Raw genomic sequence first — 25,874 nt, forward strand, 5'->3', positions numbered from 1 at the left:
ATGGAAGCAGTCTTGGAGTGTGGAGTCAGCTTGGTCGGACCAGCGTTGGACAGACCTCAGCGTGGGAGCCTCTTGTTTTAGTTTCTGTCTGTAGGCAGGGATCAACAAAATGGAGTCGTGGTCAGCTTTTCCGAAAGGGGGGGCGGGGCAGGGCCTTATATGCTTCGCGGAAGTTAGAGTAACAATGATCCAAGGTCTTTCCACCCCTGGTTGCGCAATCGATATGCTGATAAAATTTAGGGAGTCTTGTTTTCAGATTAGCCTTGTTAAAATCCCCAGCTACAATGAATGCAGCCTCCGGATAAATGGTTTCCAGTTTGCAAAGAGTTAAATAAAGTTCGTTCAGAGCCATCGATGTGTCTGCTTGGGGGGGGGGGGGGGGATTCTAAAAATCAGGTGAACAGAAGGATTTGAGTTCCTGTATGTTTCTTTCATCACACCATGTCTCGTTAGCCATAAGGCATATGCCCCCGCCCCTCTTCTTACCAGAAAGATGTTTGTTTCTGTCGGCGCGATGCGTGGAGAAACCCGTTGGCTGCACCGCCTCGGATAGCGTCTCTCCAGTGAGCCATGTTTCCGTGAAGCAAAGAACGTTAGTCTCTGATGTCCCTCTGGAATGCTACCCTTGCTCGGATTTCATCAACCTTGTTGTCAAGAGACTGGACATTGGCAAGAAGAATGCTAGGGAGTGGTGCACGGTGTGCCCGTCTCCGGAGTCTGACCAGAAGACCGCCTCGTTTCCCTCTTTTTCGGAGTTGTTTTTTTGGGTCGCTGCATGGGATCCACTCTGTTGTCCTGTTTGTAACGCAGAACACAGGATCTGCGCCGCGAAAAACATATTCTTGGTCGTACTGATGGTGAGTTGACGCTGATCTTATATTCAGTAGTTCTTCTCGACTGTATGTAATGAAACATACATTAGTACCCAAGGTCATCTTAAGAAATAACACGTAAAAAAACCTAAAAACTGCATAGTTTCTTAGGAACGCGAAGCGAGGCGGCCATCTCGGTCGGCTCTGTATGGACTTCGCTTTGTGCATAGGAGCATTGATAAGACTTCCCTTCACTGGAACTAAGGGGCCTGACTCAAACAATGGAAAACAGCCCCAGACCATTATACCAAACTTTACAGTTGGGCCTATACATTGGGGCAGGTAGCGTTCCCCAAACCTCTGTCAAACCCAGATTCATCCGTCGGACTGCCAGATGGTGAAGCGAGATTCATCACTCCAGAGAACACGGTGAGCTTTACACCACTCCAGCCGATGCTTGGCATTGTGCATAGTGATCCTAGGGCTTGTGTGCGGCTGCTTGGCCATGGAAACCCATTTCATGAAGCTCCCGATGAACAGTTCTTGTGCTGACGTTGCTTCCAGAGGCAGTCTGGAACTCAGTAGCGAGTGTTGCAACCGAGGACAGACGACTTTATGCACTTCAGTACTCAGCGTTTCCGTTCTGTGAGCTTGTGTGGCTTACCACTTCACAGCTGAGCCATTGTTGCGCCTAGAAGTTTCCACTTTACAATAACAAAACTTTCAGTTGACCGGGGCAGCTCTAGCAGCACAGAAATTTGACCAACTGACTTGTTGGAAAGGACGCATCCTATGACGGTGCCACGTTGAAAGTCACTGAGCTCTTCAGTAAGGCCATTCTACTGACAATGTTTGTCTATGGAGATCGCATGGCCGTGTTCTTGATTTTATACACCGGTCAGCAACGGGTGTGGCTGAAATAGCCGAATCCTCTTATTTGAAGGGGCATCCACATACTTTTGTATTTTTATATATATATATATATATATATATATATATATATATATATATATATATATATATATATATATATATATATATATATATATAGGTGTAGCTCTTCTTTCCCCTACAGTTTGCTCAACTTTCTATCTACACTTTACATTTGTTTTCGCTCTAATTACACATTTGTCACCCCCAATGTCTTACTTTTCAATCTTACACCCCCCCCCCCCCTTCTCTCAGTCCCTCTTCCTCGTTATCCACTCCTCTTTCTTTCTCTCCCTGCTGGAGTCATTATGTTAAAAGCTCAACCTGCCTGCTCTCCCCTTTTCACTCTCTCCTTTGGTCTCTTTAATCCCCCTCTCATTAGTGGCAGTGCGTCGCTGGCACTCCATGTCTCTCCCCTCTCTCGCATACCAATCATTTCCCAATGACTGATGTCACTTTGCTGACATTATTTTTTTGCTAATGTCCACCAAGTATTGAGAGAGGGAGGGGACACGGCAGCGAGCCAAAAGACACATCATGATTAGATGACATAACTGTGCAATGGCCGACCATCACCTTAAAACACCCTCGCTCTGCAAACACACACTTGACTCAAGTGCACACAAAGCTGGCAGATCTATAAATACAATGTCAGTGAGTGCTCATTCACACATTACATGTAATTTGAGAAGTAATTAGACTAACCTTCACAAAATGTACACTCAGACTGACTGCATGTTAACAGAGCCTGGCCTTCAAGTCTTACTCAAAAATATAGCCTGTGTGTGTGTGTGTGTGTGTGTGTGTGTGTGTGTGTGTGTGTGTGTCTAAGCCACTCAGCCCTGTCCTCTAGTCTAAACCCAGTAGCCAGTCCCATCAGTAGTAGAACATACTGACCCAGAGGAGCGCTCTGAAAAACTGGAGCCATTTACTGATAAAGCTGCAGCCAACAGCCCTTTAAACACACATTCAGAAAGATGAAGAGGAGTGTGTTGGACACAGTGAACACGCACACAGATTCACACATCCCTTTACACGCTTCTCTCACACACACAGGACACACACTTAACAAGCGGACAGCTCTTCCGCTACATCATAATTCAGTATCCCGCTCCCTGTCAGCTAAAACACCCGTGTGCCAAATTTAGGGGAAAGAGGAAATATTTCTGCTAAATTAGTTATGCTAATTACAGAGCAGTTCTCAGGGGAGAGACGCACTAAATGGCTTTAAATTATTTCCGGCTGGAAAGAGACGCAGGGAACACAACAAACACCCAATACCAGCCCTGCGACAACAGCAGCAACAACAGGCTAATAGAATTAAGGAAGTGCCCCACAGCAGCCAGCCAACCACGCGCCTTATCAGCACTCCGCCCGAATCCCATCGGCCAATAGGGAGGGAGATACGGAGGGTGGGAAAAGTTTGGTTAACTATATATAAAAAACTTTGTTCACTTAATACCCTTGACACATGGACAAGCACTGATATGGACAGAAGTACAGGGATGCAGGAACTTCTAGAGATAGTTTCCCCTCTATGAAAAATGAGTTGTGATACACAGATGTGTCCACATACCTACCCAGGCACACATTATTAACAGCATACATTAGAGCTGCACAACATTATTATCTAGGTAATGCTCTAAGACTAACTGAACTGTGCTGTCTGCTGGAGTGAAAGGGGGTGGGTCTGTGTGTGCTGTGGATATTGCACATCAATATCGCAATTTAGATAAAAATTTGATTAATTGTGCAGCCCTAGCACACATCAACGTTAAGGATTCACCATATTCAACTGCATCCCTTCTGAGATGTGCAGCTGGGAGAAGTGGACAGTTGTCTTAATTAGCAGGTGACCATGACACCCAGCTGGCATACAGTGGAACACTAACACACTCAACACCATCAGACGGGGGGCAGCATGTGTATGAAAGGAAGAGATAGAACCAGAGCGAGACGGGGGGAGAGATATGGAGGCGATCGAGAGAAAGAGATGACGGAAAGAGATATGGAGGAGAAAAATAAAAAATAACAATTGAGGGAGAGAAGTCATGCAGTGGAACAGCTCCTGACTTGTTATAACTTTCTGGTTGTTAATCTCTCTGGGATATGTGGGACGGTAGCGTCCCACCTCACCAACAGCCAGTGAAATTGCAGGGTGCCAAATTCAAAACAACAGAAATCCTATTATTAAAATTCCTCAAACATACAAGTATTTTACACCATTTTAAAGATACACTTGTTGTAAATCCAGCCAGTGTCCGATTTCAAAAAGGCTTTACGACGAAAGCACAAACAATTATGTTAGGTCAGTACCTAGTCACAGAAAGCAGAAAGAGATAAAATGAATCACTAACCTTTGATGATCTTCATCAGATGACACTCATAGGACTTCGTTACACAATACATGTATGTTTTGTTTGATAAAGTTCATATTTATATCCAAAAATCTGTTTACATTGGCAGATTACGTTCAGTAGTTCCAAAACATCCAGTGGTTTTGCAGAGAGCCACATCAATTTACAGAAACTCATAAACATTGATAAACATTGATAAAAGATACAACTGGAATTTTAGATCCACTTCTCCTTAATGCAACCGCTGTGTCAGATTTCACTTCACGGAAAAAGCACGCCATGCAATAATCTGAGTACGGCGCTCAGACAACAAAACAAGCCAAACAGACACCCGCCATGTTGTGGAGTCAACAGAAGTCAGAAATAGCATCATAAATATTCACTTACCTTTAATGATCTTAGTCAGAACGCACTCTCAGGAATCCCAGTTCCACAATGTTTGTTTTGTTCGAGAAAGTCCATCATTTATGTCCAAATACCTCCTTGTTGTTTGCGCGTTTATTACACAATCCAAACTCACGAGGCGCGGGCAAGTCCAGGCGAAAGTTCAGACGAAAAGTCATATTACAGTTCGTAGAAACATGTGAAACGAAGTATAGAATCAATCTTTAGGACTTTATCATAAATCTTCAATAATGTTTCAACCAGACCCATGACTCAATCAGCTCTCATTCGCCCCCTCCTTCACAGTAGAAGCCTCAAACAACGTTCTAAAGACTCTTGACATTAATGGAAGCCTTAGGAAGTGCAATATGACCCCATAGACACTGGATATTCGATAGGCAATGAGTTGATAAACTACAAACCTCAGATTTACCTCTTCCTGGTTGGATTTTTTCTCAGGTCTTTGCCTGCCATGAGTTCTGTTATACTCACAGATATCATTCAAACAGTTTTAGAAACTTCTGAGTGGTTTCTATCCAAATCTACTTATACATATATTAGCAACTGGTCCTGAGTAGCAGGCAGTTTACTCTGGGCACCTTATTCATCCAAGCTACTCAATACTGCCCCCCAGTCCCAAAGAAGTTAAGAGCGAGACTGACACGATTAAATTAGCAAAAAGATGTGTAGGTAATCAAATTGTACAACTGAAGATCAACACAGGAGGTAAATATTGGTATTTTAACTCACTCTGTCAATCATCGTGGTAGCTAGCCAAATTCAAATATGTCAGCTAGCTTACTGTCTAGCTCCAACTGTTTACTGGTGGTAACCATAGCAACATGGCCACTGAGGCAGCGCCAGCAGCAGAGAGACTTTCCCCCCTTTTATTTTTGAATACCCAGCGAAAATCAAATCCGTGAGGGGAAGAATTAATTTTAAAAGGAATTCTGAAGGAGAACCCAGAAACTTTGTTTGCCAATTGCTCACAAAACAGGACTGTTACAAACCTGTTGTTTTACACAGACCACACTACTGCCTGGCATACAGCTGTAACCAGGCATTTCAGCTATACCACAAAGAAAGGCATCTGCAAAGGAAGGCAAATCCATATTTTTGAGGACAGCAATAAGGACCAGGAAAACAGGTTTCGGATGGTAAACATGGACCATGACAGTGAGGTTGCACTCTGCTCTTTTGTGCAGGACTTCCCCACTCTAAGGAATATGGCGGAAAGCAAAAAAGACAAGGACAGCACCCCAACCTCTCCCATCACCTCAGGCACCCCAACTGCAAGACTATCCTCCCCCCTGCCTGCCTGCCTGCAACCACCAGAGCCAAGACCACACTACCACTACCATCAGCCTGCTGAGAGACAGACTGGCTCTGTTAGATGTATGGGTTACTGAGCTGAAGGAGCAGCCCCCCAGCTACACAACCTCCAGCCTGCTGAGAGACAGGCTGGCTCTGTTAGAGGTATGGGTTACTGAGCTGAAGGAGAAGCTCCCCAGATACACTACCATCAGCCCAGACACAGCTTCTACAGGACCAGATCAACCAGTGCATGACCCAGCTGAAGAACTCTGTCCAGGAGCTCAGAGAGCCTTACCACAGCGCTTGAGGAGGTAAAGGCCACCATGAGGAGAGAGCTGGTTCAGGTAAAGGAGGAGATGGCAAAGGAGTTGTTTGTCATGAAGAGGGTGCTACAGCACAGAGAGCAGACTGTAGAGACTCCTAGAGAGAAGCTGCAGCCCCTCACCACCCCACCTTTATCCAACCCCCAATACCGACGACCCTTTACACACACACACACACACCGGGCCCAGCCTACTACCCCGCACCAGACCACCACCTCTACCAGACCAGAGAGGAAGCCCCATGGCCCAGACCTGCCCCCCCCCCCCCCCACAGGGTCCAACAGCAGGATCAGCGCAGCTACTCGGAGGATGTCATAGGACAGGAGAACCCTGTAGTATTGAGTGAGATTAAACAGCTCCTCCAATACATCTGCACTAAAACACACACGGACGCATGTGCACACACACACCTATTGTACTAAAAGTTTACTTGTTCAATGAATAGGAATATATACACAGTATATACACTGCTCAAAAAAATTAAAAACACAATGTAACTCCAAGTCAATCACACTTCTGTGAAATCAAACTGTCCACTTAGGAAGCAACACTGATTGACAATACATTTCACATGCTGTTGTGCAAATGGAATAGACAACAGGTGGAAATTATAGGCATTTAGCAAGACACCCCCAATAAAAGGAGTGATTCTGCAGGTGGGGACCACAGGCCACTTCTCAGTTCCTATGCTTCCTGGCTGATGTTTTGGTCACTTTTGAATGCTTCTGGTGCTTTCACTCTAGTGTTAGCATGAGACGGAGTCTACAACCCACACAAGTGGCTCAGGTAGTGCAGCTCATCCAGGATGGCACATCAATGCGAGATGTGGCAGAGAAGGTTTGCTGTGTCTGTCAGCGTAGTGTCCAGAGCATGGAGGCGCTACCAGGAGACAGGCCAGTACATCAGGAGACGTGGAGGCCGTAGGAGGGTAAAAACCTAGCAGCAGGACCGCTATCTCCACCTTTGTGCAAGGAGGAGCAGGAGGAGCACTGCCAGAGCCCTGCAAAATGACCTCCAGCAGGCCACAAATGTGCATGTGTCTGCTCAAACGGTCAGAAACAGACTCCATGAGGGTGGTATGAGGGCCCGACGTCCACAGGTGGGGTTGTGCTTTTACAGCCCAACACCGTGCAGGACGTTTGGCATTTGCCAGAGAACACCAAGATTGGCAAATTCGCCACTGGCATCCTGTGCTCTTCACAGATGAAAGCAGGTTCACACTGAGCACGTGACAGACGTGAGTCTGGAAACGCCGTGGAGAACGTTCTGATGCCTGCAACATCCTCCACCATGACCGGTTTGGCGGTGGGTCAGTCATGGTGTGGGTTGGCATTTCTTTGGGGGGCCGCACAGCCCTCCATGTGCTCGCCAGAGGTAGCCTGACTGCCATCAGGTACCGAGATGAGATCCTCAGGTACCGAGATGAGATCCTCAGACCCCTTGTGAGACCATATGCTTGTGTGGTTGGCGCTGGGTTCCTCCTAATGCAAGACAATGCTAGACCTCATGTGGCTAGAGTGTGTCAGCAGTTCCTGCAAGAGGAAGGCATTGATGCTATGGACTGGCCCGCCCGTTTCACAGACCTGAATCCAATTGAGCACATCTGGGACATCATGTCTTGCTTCATCCACCAACGCCACGTTGCACCACAGACTGTCCAGGAGTTGGCGGATGCTTTAGTCCAGGTCTGGGAGGAGATCCCTCAGGAGACCATCCGCCACCTCATCGGGAGCATGCCCAGGTGTTGTAGGGAGATCATACAGGCACGTGGAGGCCACACACACACACTACTGAGCCTCATTTTGACTTGGTTTAAGGACATTACATCAAAGTTGGATCAGCCTGTAGTGTGGTTTTCCACTTTAATTTTGAGTTTGACTCCAAATCCAGACCTCCATGGGTTGATAAATTTGATTTCCATTGATCATTTTTGTGTGATTTTGTTGTCAGCACATTCAACTATGTAAAGAAAAAAGTATTTAATAAGAATATTTCATTCATTCAGATCTAGGATGTGTTATTTTAGTGTTCCCTTTATTTTTTGGAGCAGTATATATATATATAACACACACAAAAAAAAATGTTTCTCACTCTTAACTTTAGTTAGTAGTTACTATATTTCTGACTGCTATTCTTTCTTTTTGCAAGTTAGCATGTGGAACATTCAGGGCCTAAACTCAACCTTTGGACTGAAGAGTTTAGCACTGGAATTCAACAAAAATCTTAAAGATGTTGACGTCATCATTCTGCAGGAGACATGATGTACGGCTGACATTGTCACTCACTGTCCCCACAGGCTACAGAGAGGTGATTGTGCCATCACAGAAACACAGCTCTGTCAATAGAGGCAGAGACTCTGGAGGACTGATCATTTGGTACAAATCCAAACTACAAAATCCAATTGATCTCCTCAAAATGGGTAAATATCACATTAGGTTAAAACTGAAAAAGAACTTGTACTGACAGAAAAAGATGTGTTCCTTTGTGCAATATATATCCCCCTCAGAATCCCCATATTACTCAGAGGAGACCTTTCCCACACTTGAGGAAGAGAAAGAACATTTCCAGGCCCAGGGAAATGTGCTCATCTGTAGGGACACAAATGCGTGCACAGGAACACTACCTGATCTAATGACCACATGAGGGGACAGCTTTATTACAGGCTGTATTGTTTCTAACGGTCTTCATCTCCCCCATAGTGACAGCACCGTCTACACCCAACAACAGTGACAGCACAGTCAACAAAAATGGAAGGTATCTATTGTAGCTCTGTAGAAGCCTGGGTCTGCACTAAGGTCCTTTGCTGATGTTCTGTGATTGATTTGCACTTTCCGCACCAAAGTACGTTCATCCCATGGTGTTTATACTGTGTACTATTGTTTGTACAGACAAGGTCTGAGGTCTTGGCTGATTTCTTTTGATTTTCCCATGATGTCAAGAAAAGGCACTGAGTTTGAAGGTAGGCCTTGAAATACATCCACAGGTACACCTCCAATTGACTCAAACAATGTCAATTAGCAGCTTCTAAAGCCATGACATCATTTTCTGGAATTTTCCAAGCTGTTTAAAGGCACAGTCAATTTAGTGTATGTAAACTTCTGACCCACTGGAATTGTGATAGTGAATTATAAGTGAAATAATCTGTCTGTAAACAATAGTTGGAAAAATTACTTGTGTTATGCACAAAGTAGATGTCCTAACCGACTTGCCAAAACTATAGTTGGTTAACAAAAATGTGTGGAGTGGTTGAAAAACAAGTTAATGACTTCAACTGTACATATCTACCTCAAATACCTTATTCCTCTGCACAATGATCTGGTACCGGTACTCCCTGTATATAGCTCCACATTGACATGGTACTGGTACTCCCTGTATATAGCTCCACATTGACATGGTACTCCCTGTATATAGCTCCACATTGACATGGTACTCCCTGTATATAGCTCCACATTGACATGGTACTCCCTGTATATAGCTCCACATTGACATGGTACTGGTACTCCCTGTATTTAGCTGCACATTGATCTGGTACTGGTACTCCCTGTATTTAGCTGCACATTGATCTGGTACTGGTACTCCCTGTATATAGCTCCACATTGATCTGGTACTCCCTGTATCTAGCTCCACAATGATCTGGTACTGGTACTCCCTGTATATAGCTCCACATTGATCTGGTACTGGTACTTCCTGTATCTAGCTCCACAATGATCTGGTACTGGTACTCCCTGTATATAGCTCCAATCTTCTGCATTTTATTCCTTGTTAGTTACCATTTAATTTTGCATTATTATTTTCTAAACTCTGCATTGTTGGGGAAGTTTCATAAGCAAGCATTTCATTGTAAAGTTCACACCAGTTTTATTTGGCATGTGTGACAAACCCAATTTGATTTAGTACCTGAAGTTAGGAGCTGAGGCCCACTCCAGAGCCAGACAGGCCAGGTCCACAGCTGCGTACACCAGCAGGAAGAAGATGGTTACAATGCTGGCGATGGTGTTCAACTTCCCTGTGAACAACACAAACTACAGATGGAGAAAAGGAGAGAGAAGAAATAGATGAGAGAGATGGAGGGGAGAAATAGTTTCTCCTCTGACATCCACAACACAGTCAGTGAGAGTCAGTCTCCTCAGTTCTCCCCTTTAATAAGAGTATTAATTAGCTATTAACTGAGCCCTCAGCCATAGGACAGTATGGGCAACTTCTGGGCCTGCCACTGCATCATTGTCCTGTCTGTCTGTGAGTGAGATCAGGTCAGTTGTCTTCGTGTTGTATGTCCAGTCCCCATAAACCCATGGTAATCACCAAGCTCTTCTGAGAGGCTGAGTTATCACTAACATCACACAGCCCTTTACAAAAAGGTCAAACCACAAAGATAGAGGGGCTTCTAAATCAGTCCCAAGGTTTCCCCTCTTCCTCAAATATCATCTGGATCACTTTGAATTGATGCATGACTTGTCTCTATAGCCATCTCCCTTTTGGCCCAACACCTTCTTTCACCTTCCTTCCTGACCTCCCTCGCTCCCTTTCTCTCATCTGTGAGATTGTTTAACATGGAGTGAGATTAGAATCACACTTGTGTCATCAGTGAATCATTCAAATGGCAGAGAGAGAAAGAGCAAGCGGCAGAAAAGAGGGGGAGGACTAGTTAATGAGCTCTGATACAGGCTAATGATTTCACTCTAATTACTCCCCCACTCCAGTGTAGAAGCGGAGCGAGGGATGAGCGAGGAAGACAAAGACCAGCCATTTGGACTTTAACACTAGCTTCTTGAAGAGTATCTGACTAGCCAGTCATTATCAGAGCTCTCTCCACCTCCATCTATTTTTTCTGTCTCTTTGTATCTTTACCCTCCCAACTCATCTCCTTTTCTCATTATGTTTTGGCCAATTCTCAGTACTCTCAAAGTACTTTCCTTCTCCATCTCTCTTTTTCCATTTACCCTTCTCTCTACTATATCAATCTACCTTTTCCTTCATCGGACCTGATCAGAGATTATTGATCAGGTGAAATCAGACCTATTCTCTCCTCTGTGTCTTACCTGTACTAGTAACCAGGAGAGGACAGACACCCAGGGGTTCCTATTGACCTACCTGGTCTAGGAACCAGGAGAGGACAGACACCCAGGTCTTCCCATTGTCTTACCTGTACTAGGAACCAGGAGAGGACAGACACCCAGGGCTTCCCATTGTCTTACCTGTACTAGGAACCAGGAGAGGAGGACAGACACCTAGGGCTTCCCATTGTCTTACCTGTACGAGGACAGACACCCAGGGGAGGGGTTCCCATGGTCTTACCTGTACTAGGAACCAGGAGAGGAGGACAGACACCCAGGGGTTCCCATTGTCTTACCTGTACTAGGAACCAGGAGAGGAGGACAGACACCCAGGGGTTCCCATTGTGAGATGTCTTCTTAGCTGGAGACAACACCGTGCCTGCAGACGGGGGAGAGGAGTGAGCAAGAGAATACAGTTGTTTACATACACTTAGGTTGGAGTCATTAAAACTCATTTTTTAACTACTCCACAAATTTCTTGTTAAAACTATAGTTTTGGCAAGTAGGTTAGGACATCTACTTTGTGCATGACACAAGTAATTTTTCCAACAATTGTGTACAGAGAGATTATTTCACTTAATCACAATTCCAGTGGGTCAGAAGTTTACATACACTAAGTTGACTGTGCCTTTAAACAGCTTGGCACATTCCAGAAAATGCTGTCATGGCTTTAGAAGCTTCTGATTGGCTAATTGACATCATTTGAGTCAATTGGAGGTGTACCTGTGGATGTATTTCAAGGCCTACCTTCAAACTCTGTGCCTTTTTTCTTGAAATCATGGAAATATCAAAATACATTTCCACATGCCTGAAGGTACCACGTTCACCCGTACAAATAATAGTACGCAAGTATAAACACCATGGGACCACGCAGCCGTCATACCACCAAGCTCAGGAATGAGACGCGTTCTGTCTCCTAGAGATGAACGTACTTTGGTTCGAAAAGTGAATATCAATCCCAAAACATCAGCAAAGGACCTTGTGAAGATGCTGGAGGAAACAGGTACAAAAGTACCTATATCCACAGTAAAAACGAGTCCTATATCGACACATTCACATGTGTGAATGTTCACCTTCTTAAAATAAAGAGGTGATCCTAATTTTTACTATGATTAAATGTCAGGAATTGTGAAAAACTGAGTTTAAATGTATTTGGTTAAGGTGTATGTAAACTTCCGACTTCAACTGTATGTGAGAGCAAGAGGGAGGAAAATAAAAGGATGGAGAGAGGGAGGGAGGAAAATAAAAGGATGGAGAGAGGGAGGGAGGAAAATAAAAGGATGGAGAGAGGGAGGGAGGAAAATAAAAGGATGGAGAGAGGGAGGGAGGAAAATAAAAGGATGGAGAGAGGGAGGGAGGAAAATAAAAGGATGGAGAGAGGGAGGGAGGAAAATAAAAGGATGGAGAGAGGGAGGGAGGAAAATAAAAGGATGGAGAGAGGGAGGGAGGAAAATAAAAGGATGGAGAGAGGGAGGGAGGAAAATAAAAGGATGGAGAGAGGGAGGGAGGAAAATAAAAGGATGGAGAGAGGGAGGGAGGAAAATAAAAGGATGGAGAGAGGGAGGGAGGAAAATAAAAGGATGGAGAGAGGGAGGGAGGAAAATAAAAGGATGGAGAGAGGGAGGGAGGAAAATAAAAGGGTTCAGTCTAGTCTCTGTTCTGCTCCAGTTGCCCACTCTACAGGGGAAACCTGCTTAATACTGCTATTCATCTCCCATATCCACAAACAACGCCAGTGAGAAGGGAGAGAGAAGAAGCTATAAAGAGAAATCATAAGGGTGAGGTGGATCGTGAGAAAGAGGACATAAATGTACCCACCAAACAGGTCGTCCCGTGCCAGGGCGAAGAGGATGCGAGAGGCCCCTATCAGGTTACTCATGGCAGCAGACATGGTGGAGGAGTACACACCAACGGTCACCAACGGGTTCCACACATTAATGTCCCGCAGGAAACTATAGTCCCTCTGGAGGAGAATACTGAGAGAGGATGAGAGAGAAATCAGATGATATACATGCATATGAAACCCTCCCCCACTCCACCCATCTCTGTCAGTTAGTCTGTTTTTCTGTCTGTCCCCTCTGTCTGAAAATTAGGAAATGCCAATGATATGATTTGTGTGTGTGTGTGTTATTTGGTGTGTGAGTGTTGGTCTGCATTATTGTTTGTGTGCCGCAGTTAAACGTTTATGAACCATTGCTTTAAAATCAGGCTCTGACATTCTTAATAATGATTCACTTTAAAATGTTACCATCCACCAGCAGCACACACAGAGTAGTGAAAACAAATCAAATCAAAATCAAATCAAATCACAAGTCATTTGAGTATGCACGTGTGTTGGTTAGACCATTGAAAGTTACTCTGGTGTGTGTGTGTGTGTGTACGCGTGAGCTTGCGTAATGGAGCTGGTCAATGCTATAGCCTGGTTATTCATTCCTGTGACGTGTGGAGTGCAGTATAAATCTGAACAAGCTTGACATTTTAAAACCTGCACTCCAAAACAAAGCCATCATAAAGAGGTGGCAGCCATGCAGAGAGGGGGAGAGCGGAGGCCAGCCCGTGAGCCATGCAGAGAGGGGGAGAGCGGAGGCCAGCCCGTGAGCCATGCAGAGAGGGGGAGAGCGGAGGCCAGCCCGTGAGCCATGCAGAGAGGGGGAGAGCGGAGGCCAGCCCGTGAGCCATGCAGAGAGGGGGAGAGCGGAGGCCAGCCCGTGAGCCATGCAGAGAGGGGGAGAGCGGAGGCCAGCCCGTGAGCCATGCAGAGAGGGGGAGAGCGGAGGCCAGCCCGTGAGCCATGCAGAGAGGGAGAGCAGAGGCCAGAACGTGAGCCATGCAGAGAGGGAGAGCAGAGGACGTGTGTGTGTATGCACATTTTGGTACTTTGTGATTTTTTTTATTAACATGTCTGTGAAGGCTATGCCTTTGTATAAACAGGCGTATACAGTTGTTTTTGAGTGTGCGTCCTCCCCTCCATCCCATAATACAGATTATTGATCAGATCATGAAGCTGGAATGAGCTGTGCCATGGAAACAAAGAACAGAACGAAGTAAAGCACCTGACAGAAGAAAAACATTATTTTAGGAGGGGAGTGCAGCTAAATGAGAGCCTGGAGAGACTGGACGTTCATTCTCATTCTACACATAATTTGTTTATTCATACGTTAATATTATTTTGCCATTTCTTTTAAATAAGCTTAAAAACCAACTACAGGGGGTGGGAGGCAGAGAGAGAGCAACAGACAGAGACAGGCTGAGGAGTATTAAATGGGATCAACAGCTAACAAGGCCTGTAGATCTCCTCTCCACCCCTCCCTCTGCTACTCTTTCACATTCACTCTACCTCTCTCAATCTCAGACTGTCTCTACTATAACCCTTTTCTCATATTACCTATTGTTTTGCTACATTCTCATTCCTTCTACTATATTTATGGTTGTTTTTTTATTTCCTTATTAGGATCCCCATTAGCTGTTGCTTATGTAGCAGCTACCTCTTCCAGAGGTCATGGGCAACATAACATGAACCTCCTCATTGTCTTCTCCATCTCTATCCCTGTGTGTTGGCAGGGACAGAGAAAGATACAGAGAGAGATCAGAGATGGAGAGAGACCGACAAGAGAGATCTGTGGTGGAGAGATAGCAAGCAAATAAAGGATGGATGGACAGAGAGCCAAGGACAGGCACTCTGCAGTGGGGTGATTGCAAGGGAACAGAGGTATGAAATGAAAGCAGAGAAGGGCAGACAGACTGAGAATGTTGGACTTGTTGCCTCAATGTCTGGACAAGAGACTAGCACTACGAGCCAGCGAGTATGGGGGGGACATGAGAGAGAATTAAACAGCCCCAGGGGAAGCTAGGGAGGAGACAAGATGCTCAAGGGAGAACGGGAGGGAGTGAAAAACAGTACCACATTCTAACACAAATAAAAGCCATATGGGGGGGGGGCTGAAAAACAGAAGAGAAAGCTAAGAGATAGAGCCTTGGGGGACTGCACAGCTTCCACACACACACCAGGCTGCATGTTGAAGATAGCAGAACAAAAGAGGGAGGCAGATTTAAATTAATATAATTATTCAGCCAGTAATAAATACATAAGCTTCTATAGCAGGATGGGATTAGTCAACAGGTCACTGATGCACAATACACAGAGGTGTACACACACACAACAAAGTCACTCAACCAGAGACACACACATGCGCCACACCTGCATATATACACCCTCCAATGTCACTCATCCATAGAGGGAAGATAAAGATACACACACACAACCACACTCTGTAGTTAGTCATCCAGAGAACGAATGCACACACACACACACACACACACACACACGTTCTTCACTTATCCAAAGAAAGAGATACACACAGATCATTCAGGTCTCAGTCCCTAAACAAGATACAGACACACTCACTCTAAGCTTACTGTATGTTGGGGGATTGGGCTGGAAAGTTGGCAATGGGCTATCTGTCACCACTCCCTACCCTGTCACACTGGGTTAATATACTTCTCATAGCTGGACAGGAAACCATCATCATCGTCTTTTACATTGGGCTCCTATGCACCTTCCCAGAACACATACACACTAACTGTACACCTGTAACCTATTCAGGTATGCATCAGATGTCATTCTCCTAAAAGGCAGCACTATTGTAGATCTGAACAGCCATTCTTAAATCTCCCTGACATTTATGTTAAGTGAACACAGTGCCTTTTACCAAGAAAGCAGAGTAACTAGCTGAAGAGGGGAGCAATTTACTTTGGCTTTATTCAAAGGTTATCATTTCTGTATCTGTAAGGTTGCATCCAAACAGGTAGCCCAAATCTGATATTTTTCAACCAATCAGATCAGCTCTGAAAAAATGTAATTTGATGTGAAAACTACTAATGTGATTGGTCAAAATATCAATTAGTGGGGAAAAGATCAGTATTGCGCTGCCTGTGTAAACGCTACCTAAGAAACCCCTCAATGTCAGAGTGAAATTCAAAGGGAGCTCCTCATGTGAGATGGTGTGACCTCCACCTGTTGGATACTTCTGGGTACTGCTACCAAGTAACTTTTTTTTTTTTTACCAAAAAAAAGGGGGAATAACGTCCAACTCAAAAAGCTTCTATTTGTTCCCCCCAGAGAAAATCACTTACCCAGACCATGATAGACATTCAACTGCTCTCCCTTCAACGAGGCTTTGTTGCTATAGCAATGCAGAGAGTGTCCGTGGTGAAGGGGGGGGTCCAGTGTTTGGCATTTAGTAATGTCACTTTGATGTGACGTTGACTGATGGCTTTAATGCACATTCTCCCTATTTAATCTGAGTAATCCATTTAGTCTGTCTCTTAATGACACACTGGTGACACATTGACTTTAAAAGTGCAGAAAGTGCTCTTTAGTTTGGCGACAGATGCAACAATCCGTGACTAGCGCCAGGAGTTTCTGAATAGTGACTTGACTTGGAAAAACTCTGGCCCCTTTTTCTGCAGCCTTACAACTGACAACCAATTGTAACTTTCAACTAAAGGAAATGTGGCCCATTGTTGAAAGACAACCTGTGACCTACCTTGTGACAAGGGTGTAACTGTTTCATAATGTAAATTGGCATTTATGAGAGTTTACCTCTAGTCAAGAATGTTATACAGCCCTTTGAAGTAAATTAGGCTACAATCAATGTGGAATTCCATGGCCAGAAAAAACACATGATTCCAGTAACATGCATGATGAAATGGTGACCTCAGCCCTGGCCAAGTTATCATTATCACTTCCACGGGTCGCTGTACTCTTCCACGGGTCGCTGTACTCTTCCACGGGTCGCTGTACTTTATGTACAACTGGAAGAGCAGTCAGTGTGTTTTCACATGTACAGGAACTACTAAGACAGTTCAGGATAAGGTTTAGATATGGTTGACACACCATCAAGTACCATAAAAGGACCTTGGAGGCAGTATCATTCATAAACCCTGTAAATTTCCTCCATTCAGTCCGACTATCTAAGACCAATAACGTCACACTCCACTGCATGCCGGGCCCTGTCCAACAGCAATAAAGCAACACTAAACCAACAGCAGATAAGGACACAGCTAGATAACAACCGGACTGAACACACCGAAGGAGGAAATGCATTCTTGTTATCCTTTGTTCATATCCTGAAGTATGGATTGAAATGGACTCAATTTCCCCAGTGTAAAAAAGAATGTATGCGTGCATGCGAGAGAGGTACTGACCGGTCCTGAATGCCACTTCTCATGATCTAGATTGTGTAGAAATCAACCACCTATGATTTCATGATCCAGTGTGTCTGATCAACGACTACATTATCCATCAACGACCACATTTACATGCGCAAAGTATTCCACATAGTAGCTCATATCCTGCTTACGGTCTTATTCGGGATAAGCTGTTTACATGCACCTTGATATCTCGCTCACGAGTATCCTATAGCCATGAATAAAGGGAATATTCCTCATTTAAGTTCATTTGGGTTAAATGGAAAAGTAACAGAAATCTGGACACTGACTATAGACCTATAACCTCTCACATGTAGAGGAATATCATATGAACTCCTACAGAATTAACAATTTCTTGTAGTCTGCTTAAAATTAGATAACATGGGTTACATATGTGTCTCGGGAACAGGAGTGGAGAAAAAGGACTTCGGTCTTTCAGCATCTCCAGAAAATGCAAATGTAACTTATATATTTTACACTAACGTAAGCAGACAGTATTTCTACCACATATAATATGCACCCAAGGCAAACTGAAGTACTCAGCTTTTCATTTCCTTAACTGGCCAAACGGATGACATTTGGACATTTTGCACAGGGATAATCTTTTCACCGTTGTGGAGTTTCCTCCACAGTCCCTAACCAAACAGAGAACTTTACCGGTGTTAACTACATTACTAATTCTATTGGATGTAAGACATTCTGGTTAGCACTACTTTAGTGAGAAGCTGCATGTATCTAATTATAGTTGATAAACGGCCTACCAAATGCTGGAAATTATAAGCAGAAATGTATCTAAATTAGGGGTGGAAGTAGCCGAAGCCACTAGGCTATACGGTCCAGTAGGCTACGGTGTATCAGCAAAATAATTCCATAATTTATGGTGGACGGAAATGCGCAGGTATGGCCTACTTTAAAAAACAAACATTTTAAGTGATTTGTTTGATAATCAGATGAAAACATCAACACCCATGATATTCAATACTGACCCTGAGCAGACTGCAAAAACAGTAAACTGGATAAGATGTTTATATTTATGTTATTTATTTCTGTTATTTTACCAGGTAAGTTGACTGAGAACACGTTCTCATTTACAGCCACGAACTGGGGAATAGTTACAGGGGAGAGGAGGGGGATGAATGAGCCAAATGTAAACTGGGGATTATTAGGTGACCATGATGGTTTGAGGGCCAGATTGGGAATTTAGCCAGGACACCAGGGTTAACACCCCTACTCTTACAATAAGTGCCATGGGATCTTTAATGTACAGAGAGTCAGGACACCCGTTTAACGTCCCATCTGAAAGACAGCACCCTACACAGGGCAGTGGGATATTTTTTAGACCAGAGGAAAGAGTGCCTCCTACTGGCCCTCCAACACCACTTCCAGCAGCATCTGGTCTCCCATCCAGGGACTGACCAGGACCAACGCTGCTTAGCTTTAGAAGCAAGCCAGCAGTGGTATGCAGGGTAGTATGCTGCTGGCATACATGCCACAGTATCCCATCTAAGATCAGCATTTCCCAGGCATCCTATCCGGGTTTCTCATAACCGCGATAGAAGCTTTTTCGGGTTATTATAAATGGGATATGATGTTAATATGCGTCAACTCAAAAACAATACTTGAGTATCCCGAATAATAACGGGATTTTGGTGGGCATGTAAACACGGTCAATGAGTCAGCATATTTCCCTTTCTATCTGCCAATGTCTGATCTACTGAGGGGGAGAGGGCGAAACAGGCAGATTTTTTTATTTTATTTTTTATTTTACCTTTATTTAACCAGGCAAGTCAGTTAAGAACACATTCTTATTTTCAATGACGGCCTGGGAACAGTGGGTTAACTGCCTGTTCAGGGGCAGAACGACAGATTTGTACCTTGTCAGCTCGGGGGTTTGAACTCACAACCTTCCGGTTACTAGTCCAACGCTCTAACCACTAGGCTACCCTGCCTCCCAGATGGGAGGACAGGGAGGAGTATAATTGATGGCTGTATTGATTTCCAATGCATCTTTAAAGGGCCTTTTATGTCACTTTAGCACTTTGGCAACACTTGTGTTAGTGCCACATCAATACTGCACACTGGCACTGAGCTAGAGACGGGAGAGGGAGTGAGAAAAAGTGTGTCGGCGAGAGATAGAATTGTAAATGCGAGTATGTGTGTCTTTCATTGAATGCAAATGTTTGTGTGTGCCTATATCTGTATGTGAACATATGTGTTACAGGTGTGTTTATCTACATAGATTATGCCCAAACTAGTGTGTGTGTGTGTGTGTGTGTGTGTGACTGACCGGTCACAGGAGCAGGCCACCATCAGACTGAGGAGGTTGTAGATGATGAATGTGAAGATGACAGCTGTGATGGTTCCTCGAGGGATAGAGTAGCTAGGGTTCTTTAGGTCACCTGGGACACAGCACAACACCAGGTTAGACACAACACAGACAATCACACATTCCTGACAGACTCCTTTGATCAAAAAACTATTTATTACCTGACATGTTGGATCCGGCCATGATGCCTGTGCAACCGTTAAACATGACCGCAAACACCGTGGCAAAGGACATCATGGTTCCTGTTGTGTAGTCCACAGCATAGTCAGCTAGGGGAGGGTTAGATATAAATTCAATCAGCTTAATGTTCAAATCCTCCACAAATTCAGATAATGAACAACAAAAATGGAATTGATTAACATGCATGCCTCTTGCCTTTGAGGACAGCAATGCTTCATCTTGCCATGTCAAGTTCAGATATAGCTTGTTACAGTTGAAGTCAGAAGTTCACATACATTTAGGTTGGAGTCATTAAAACTAGTTGTTCAACCACTCCACAAATTTCTTGTTAACAAACTATATAGTTTTGGCAATTAGGACATCTACTTTGTGCATGACAGGTCATTTTTCCAACAATTGTTTACAGACAGTTTATTTAACTTATAATTCATTGTATCACAATTCCAGTGGGTCAGAAGTTTACAGACTGTGCCTTTAAATAGGTTCGAAAATTCCAGAAAATTATGTCATGGCTTTAGAAGCTTCTTATAGGCTAATTGACATAATTTGAGTCAATTGGAGGTGTACCTGTGGATGTATTTCAAGGCCTACCTTCAAAATCAGTGCCTCTTTGCTTGACATCATTCGAAAAATCAAAAGAAATCAGCACAGACCTCAGAGAAAAAGAAAATGTAGACCTCCACAAGTTTGGTTCATCCTTGGGAACAATTTCCAAATGCCTGAAGGTACCACGTTCATCTGTACAAACAATAGCACGCAAGTATAAACACCATGGGACCACGCAGCCGTCATACCACTCAGGAAGGAGACGCGTTCTGTCTCCTAGAGATGAATGTACTTTGGTGCAAAAACTGAAAATCAATCCCAGAACAGCAGCAAAAGACCTTGTGAAGATGCTGGAGGAAACAGGTACAAAAGTATCTATATCCACAGTAAAACGAGTCCTATATCAACAGAACCTGAAAAGGCAGCTCAGCAAGGAAGAAGTCACTGTTCCAAAACTGCCATAAAAAAAAAAGCCAGACTACGGTTTGCAACTGCACATGGGGACAAAGATCGTACTTTTTGAAGAAATGTCATCTGGTCTGATGAAACAAAAATCGACCTGTTTGGCCATAATGGCCGTTGTTATGTTTGGAGGAAAAAGGGGGAGGCTTGCAAGCCGAAGAACACCATCCCAACCGTGAAGCATGGGGGTGGCAGCATCATGTTGTGGGTGTGCTTTGCTGCAGGAGGGACTGGTGCACTTCACAAAATAGATGGCATCATCAAGAGGAGGAAAATTATATTGATATATTGAAGCAACATCTCAAGACATCAGTCAGGAAGTTAAAGCTTGCTCGCAAATGGGTCTTCCAAATGGACAATGACCCCAAGCATACTTCCAAAGTTGTGGCAAAATGGCTTAAGGACAACAAAGTCAAGGTATTGGAGTGGCCATCACAAAGCCCTGATCTCAATCCCATAGAAAATGTGTAGGCAGAACTGAAAAAGCTTGTGCGAGCAAGGAGGCCTACAAACCTGACTCAGTTACACCAGCTCTGTCAGGAGGAATGGGCCATTCACCCAACTTATTGTGGGAAGCTTGTGGAAGGCTCCCTGAAACATTTGACCCAAGTTAAACAATTTAAAGGCAATGCTACCAAATACTAATTGAGTTCATGTAAACTTCTGGTCCACTGGGAATGTGATGAAAGAAATAAAAGCTGAAATTAATCATTCTACTATTATTCTGACATTTTACATTCTTAAAATAAAGTGGTGATCCTAACTGACCTAAGATAGGGTATTTTTACTAGGCTTAAATGTCAGGAATTGTGAAAAACTGAGTTACGGTATTTGACTAAGGTGTATATACATTTCTGACTTCAACTGTATGAAGCTATTGACTTCTAACCTACTTCCTTGTTATTGGAGGGAAAGCTTTACAGTGGCAAACAAAGTGTGAAGTGTGTCAATGTGTGATTTTGTTGACAACAAGGTCTTCGAAGGCGAAGGTGGATTTCCACCCTGAATATAAATCCTTCAGCTCAGTAGTCAGGTTGGTACGTTACGGTGGAAATGGGGAGCCAAAGGATATTTACGAGACCCACTAATTACAACTAAATAATCAATTACCTTTTTCACTGCCAGCAACCCTGGTAAACATTCAGTAAATCAAGAGGCTAAGGCTATAAATGGTGTGTGTGTGTGTGTGTGTGTGATAAACCAGTAAATTCTGCCACCATAAAGTATGTGCATAACTGACATGAGACGTCACTCACATATGCGCATCTTAATAATTATTTGCTATATTCATTCCTTAAAGATGCATTATGCACAAATTGCTCCACCATTTCCTGGTTGCTAAAATTGTAATAGTTAGCCTAATTTCAGTTTATGTGAGAAAACAAGCAATTAGAATGTAGAGAATTTTGTACAAATTTAAACAGCAGTGAAATATATTTTCCATAACCAAAAATATTGTTTTTTTAGCTGTTTGAAGCTGGTGTACAAAACCGAAAGTAAAAGATGCAAAAACTAAACTCAAGAACAGGAAGCATAGCGCGCACAGATCAGATCTACTGCTTTTTAGATTTGCTTTCAATGAGAAAGAAATGTGTGTTATAGAGCTTTCAATGTGAATTGGTACTGGCGCCCAAAAAGTGATATATTGCAGCCTTAAATCAAGCGAAATTCTATTTAAAATGACACATACAGTGCATTAAGCACACACACCCCTTACTCACCATCCAGGTTGCCCAGCAGTGTGTCCAGTTTAAAGCCGGTAAAGTTGGCCATGTTGGGTGGCTGTGGCCCTGTGTTGTTGTGGGCGGCAGGCAGGAGGATGGTACGCGGGCTCATGGCGAAGAAGCTGATAAAGATGCTGGCCAGCACAATCATGACCACCAGGAAGATGAGGAAGGAGGCCTTGGCATAGATCTCTGCCCCCACCAGACACACAAGTAGGCAGAGGAGGAGGATGCCGGTGGCATAGAGCAACGACCACCAATACCCAGCTGGCAACACCTGGAGGGAACCCGCTGGGCTCACCCCATCTGGAGTGGGAAGGAAGGGATGGTGGTGAGTAGGTTAAAAGGTGTAGGGGGTTAATAAGAGAGTGAAGGAATGAGGGTGAAAGGGTGAATGCTGAAACAGATCATGAAAGGTCAAAGGGTGGGAATCCAATTCAGTTTGAATTAAACTGAATACATTTAAATCAATGAGCATTAACATGGGCATGCAATGCATTAGTAGCCATTGTGAAATCAGATTAGTTTTAGATCAAATACAAAAATACTAGAAAACTAGTCTGTCAATGTAAACATAGCCGACCCCCCTCAGCTCCCAGCTGTGCCCTGGACACCATTTGTGAATTGATCGCCCCCCATCTAGCTTCAGAGTTTGTTCTGTTAGGTGACCTAAACTGGGATATGCTTAACACCCCGCCAGTCCTACAATCTAAGCTAGATGCCCTCAATCTCACACAAATCATCAAGGAACCCACCAGGTACAACCCTAACTCTGTAAACAAGGGCACCCTCATAGACGTCATCCTGACCAACTGGCCCTCCAAATACACCTCCGCTGTCGTCAACCAGGATCTCAGCGATCACTGCCTCATTGCCTGTATCCGCAGTCAAACGACCACCCCTCATCACTGTCAAACGCTCCCTAAAACACTTCTGTGAGCAGGCCTTTCTAATCGACCTGGCCCGGGTATCCTGGAAGGACATTGACCTCATCCCGTCAGTTGAGGATGCCTGGTCATTCTTTAAAAGTAACTTCCTCACCATTTTAGATAAGCATGCTCCGTTCAAAAAATGCAGAACTAAGAACAGATACAGCCCTTGGTTCACCCCAGACCTGACTGCCCTCGACCAGCACAAAAACATCCTGTGGCGGACTGCAATAGCATCGAATAGTCCCCGTGATATGCAACTGTTCAGGGAAGTCCGGAACCAATACACGCAGTCAGTCAGGAAAGCTAAGGCCAGCTTCTTCAGGCAGAAGTTTGCATCCTGTAGCTCCAACTCCAAAACGTTCTGGGACACTGAAGTCCATGGAGAACAAGAGCACCTCCTCCCAGCTGCCCACTGCACTGAGGCTAGGTAACACGGTCACCACTGATAAATCCATGATTATCGAAAACTTCAATAAGCATTTCTCAACGGCTGGCCATGCCTTCCGCCTGGCTACTTCAACCTCGGCCAACAGCTCCGCCCCCCCCGCAGCTCCTCGCCCAAGCCTCTCCAGGTTCTCCTTTACCCAAATCCAGATAGCAGATGTTCTGAAAGAGCTGCCAAACCTGGACCCGTACAAATCAGCTGGGCTTGACAATCTGGACCCTCTATTTCTGAAACTATCTGCCACCATTGTCGCAACCCCTATTACCAGCCTGTTCAACCTCTCATCTCGTCTGAGATCCCCAAGGATTGGAAAGCTGCCGCAGTCATCCCCCTCTTCAAAGGGGGAGACACCCTGGACCCAAACTGTTACAGACCTATATCCATCCTGCACTGCCTATCTAAGGTCTTCGAAAGCCAAGTCAACAAACAGGTCACTGACCATCTCGAATCCCACCGTACCTTCTCCGCTGTGCAATCTGGTTTCCGAGCCGGTCATGGGTGCACCTCAGCCACACTCAAGGTACTAAACGACATCATAACCGCCATCGATAAAAGACAGTACTGTGCAGCCGTCTTCATCGACCTTGCCAAGGCTTTCGACTCTGTCAATCACCATATTCTTATCGGCAGACTCAGTAGCCTCGGTTTTTCGGATGACTGCCTTGCCTGGTTCACCAATTACTTTGCAGACAGAGTTCAGTGTGTCAAATCGGAGGGCATGCTGTCCGGTCCTCTGGCAGTCTCTATGGGGGTGCCACAGGGTTCAATTCTCGGGCCGACTCTTTTCTCTGTGTATATCAATGATGTTGCTCTTGCTGCGGGCGATTCCCTGATCCACCTCTACGCAGACGACACCATTCTATATACCTTCGGCCCGTCTTTGGACACTGTGCTATCTAACCTCCAAACAAGCTTCAATGCCATACAACACTCCTTCCGTGGCCTCCAACTGCTCTTAAACGCTAGTAAAACCAAATGCATGCTTTTCAACCGGTCGCTGCCTGCACCTGCATGCCCGACTAGCATCACCACCCTGGATGGTTCCGACCTAGAATATGTGGACGTCTATAAGTACCTAGGTGTCTGGCTAGACTGCAAACTCTCCTTCCAGACTCATATCAAACATCTCCAATCGAAAATCAAATCAAGAGTCGGCTTTCTATTCCGCAACAAAGCCTCCTTCACTCAAGCCGCCAAGCTTACCCTAGTAAAACTGACTATACTACCGATCCTCGACTTCGGCGATGTCATCTACAAAATGGCTTCCAACACTCTACTCAGCAAACTGGATGCAGTCTATCACAGTGCCATCCGTTTTGTCACTAAAGCACCTTATACCACCCACCACTGCGACTTGTATGCTCTAGTCGGCTGGCCCTCGCTACATATTCGTCGCCAGACCCACTGGCTCCAGGTCATCTACAAGTCTATGCTAGGTAAAGCTCCGCCTTATCTCAGCTCACTGGTCACGATGGCAACACCCATCCGTAGCACGCGCTCCAGCAGGTGTATCTCACTGATCATCCCTAAAGCCAACACCTCATTTGGCCGCCTTTCGTTCCAGTACTCTGCTGCCTGTGACTGGAACGAATTGCAAAAATCGCTGAAGTTGGAGACTTTTATCTCCCTCACCAACTTCAAACATCAGCTATCTGAGCAGCTAACCGATCGCTGCAGCTGTACATAGTCTATTGGTAAATAGCCCACCCTTTTCACCTACCTCATCCCCATACTGTTTTTATTTATTTACTTTTCTGCTCACCAATATCTCTACCTGTACATGACCATCTGATCTTTTATCACTCCAGTGTTAATCTGCAAAATTGTAATTATTTGCCTACCTCCTCATGCCTTTTGCACACATTGTATATAGAC

The 25,874-nt window shown here is 44.6% G+C and overlaps 1 protein-coding gene across 1 annotated transcript in view; it reads right to left on the reverse strand.

The window, feature by feature from the left end:
• Window positions 1-25,874, reverse strand: part of LOC109905846 (solute carrier family 12 member 9-like) — a 60,017-nt gene that overhangs the window by 20,829 nt on the left and 13,314 nt on the right. Inside the window, exons 4-9 of the mRNA XM_020503480.2 lie at window positions 22,620-22,928; window positions 19,872-19,979; window positions 19,672-19,783; window positions 12,993-13,150; window positions 11,471-11,553; window positions 10,018-10,142 (exon numbers count right to left, since the gene is read on the reverse strand). Coding sequence (XP_020359069.1) covers window positions 10,018-10,142; window positions 11,471-11,553; window positions 12,993-13,150; window positions 19,672-19,783; window positions 19,872-19,979; window positions 22,620-22,928 — 895 coding nt within the window. The remainder of the gene's footprint in view (window positions 1-10,017; window positions 10,143-11,470; window positions 11,554-12,992; window positions 13,151-19,671; window positions 19,784-19,871; window positions 19,980-22,619; window positions 22,929-25,874) is intronic.

The sequence above is a fragment of the Oncorhynchus kisutch genome, linkage group LG15 (genome assembly GCF_002021735.2).
Source record: "Oncorhynchus kisutch isolate 150728-3 linkage group LG15, Okis_V2, whole genome shotgun sequence".
Classification (NCBI taxonomy): domain Eukaryota; kingdom Metazoa; phylum Chordata; class Actinopteri; order Salmoniformes; family Salmonidae; genus Oncorhynchus; species Oncorhynchus kisutch.